Here is a 1,364-nt window from a genome sequence, read left to right on the forward strand (position 1 = left end):
TCTGTCTGCCTGTCTGTCTGTCTGCCTGTCTGCCTGTCTGTCTGCCTGTCTGTCTGTCTGTCTGTCTGCCTGTCTGTCCCACAGATGAACGAGATAAACCAGGATGTGAAGGTAACCGCCCAGGGCACAGGGGAAGCAACGGTGAAAGTAAGTACATTATTATTAATAATATTATTATTATTATTGTTATTTGATTTGTGTCCCTTAGAACCTGAGGTTCCCCTCCAGGAACCATCACCTCATGGTGGTGGAGAGGTTTGTGTCCCTATGAACCTGAGGTTCCCCTCCAGGAACCATCACCTCATGGTGGTGGAGAGGTTTGTGTCCCTATGAACCTGAGGTTCCCCTCCAGGAACCATCACCTCATGGTGGTGGGACAAAGCGGACAAAGATGGATGATTGTTGATTTCGGTTTTTCTACCACAGATTTGTTCAATCTCATATTTTTAAAACATATGTGAATGAGTTCATCATTTGTATGTGTGTGTGTGTGTGTGTGTGTGTGTGTGTGTGTGTGTATGTGTGTGTGTACCAGATGGTGTCGTTGTACTACGCTCTGCCCAGTGAACAGGTGAGCGACTGCCAGAGGTTCAACCTGTCCGTGCAGCTGCTTCCAGGTAATGCCCCCCCCCCCCGTCCCTGTGTGATCAGGTACAAACAACAGGAGGTACCTTACCTCATGAGAAACCAGTTAACAAATACTAAATACTATATACACACTGTTAAACTGTTCACTGTGAAGTTACAGCTATATCTAGTAAACGTCTGTCAATTTACATTAATATACTGTAAAACTACTGTACTGTAAACTACTGTTAATTTATGGTAATATCCAGAAAACTACTGTAAATCAACAGTAATATCCGTAAACTACTACTACTACTACTACTAATTACAGTAAATACCTGTAATCTGCCACATTCTGCAGATACTGCTGTAATATTGTTGTTGAATCCCAGAATGCATTGCCACTTACAGTATGATCCTGTATTAAACAGTAAGATACATTTACATCAAAGGGTTCCAGAGTAACATATTATATTATTACGTTATAAAGTATCTGAACAGTATTTTGCTCTTGCAGTGAAAATGGTTGGTGATAAGAAAACATACAAGCTGAAAATAGAGTTTTTGTGAGTATAATCAAGAAGTTATGAGTGTTGTTCTCATAGTTTTAAAATCTTAAAGTATTTTAACTTTCTTTATATTCGTCTTCTGTTATTTATTCATTATCAGTTCAAAGGACAAAGACAGTAGTGCAACCATGTCGGTCCTGGACATCGGCCTACCCACCGGCTCCACCGTCAACACCGCCGACCTGAACTTAGTAAGAGCATACAAGTACACATCACGCATACTAATAC

At 40.8% G+C, this 1,364-nt stretch overlaps 1 protein-coding gene across 1 annotated transcript; it reads left to right on the forward strand.

Moving 5' to 3' along the window:
• Nucleotides 1-84: 84 nt before the first annotated feature.
• Nucleotides 85-1,327, forward strand: LOC117940871 (complement C3-like; the record flags this gene model as incomplete). Its single annotated transcript, XM_034865994.1, has 4 exons — nt 85-147; nt 536-617; nt 1,085-1,133; nt 1,237-1,327. Coding segments are annotated over 4 exons (285 nt in total), but the record flags the coding sequence as incomplete, so codon positions are not given.
• Nucleotides 1,328-1,364: the final 37 nt, after the last annotated feature.

Source organism: Etheostoma cragini, unplaced genomic scaffold (genome assembly GCF_013103735.1).
Source record: "Etheostoma cragini isolate CJK2018 unplaced genomic scaffold, CSU_Ecrag_1.0 ScbMSFa_3566, whole genome shotgun sequence".
Taxonomy (NCBI): Eukaryota; Metazoa; Chordata; class Actinopteri; order Perciformes; family Percidae; genus Etheostoma; species Etheostoma cragini.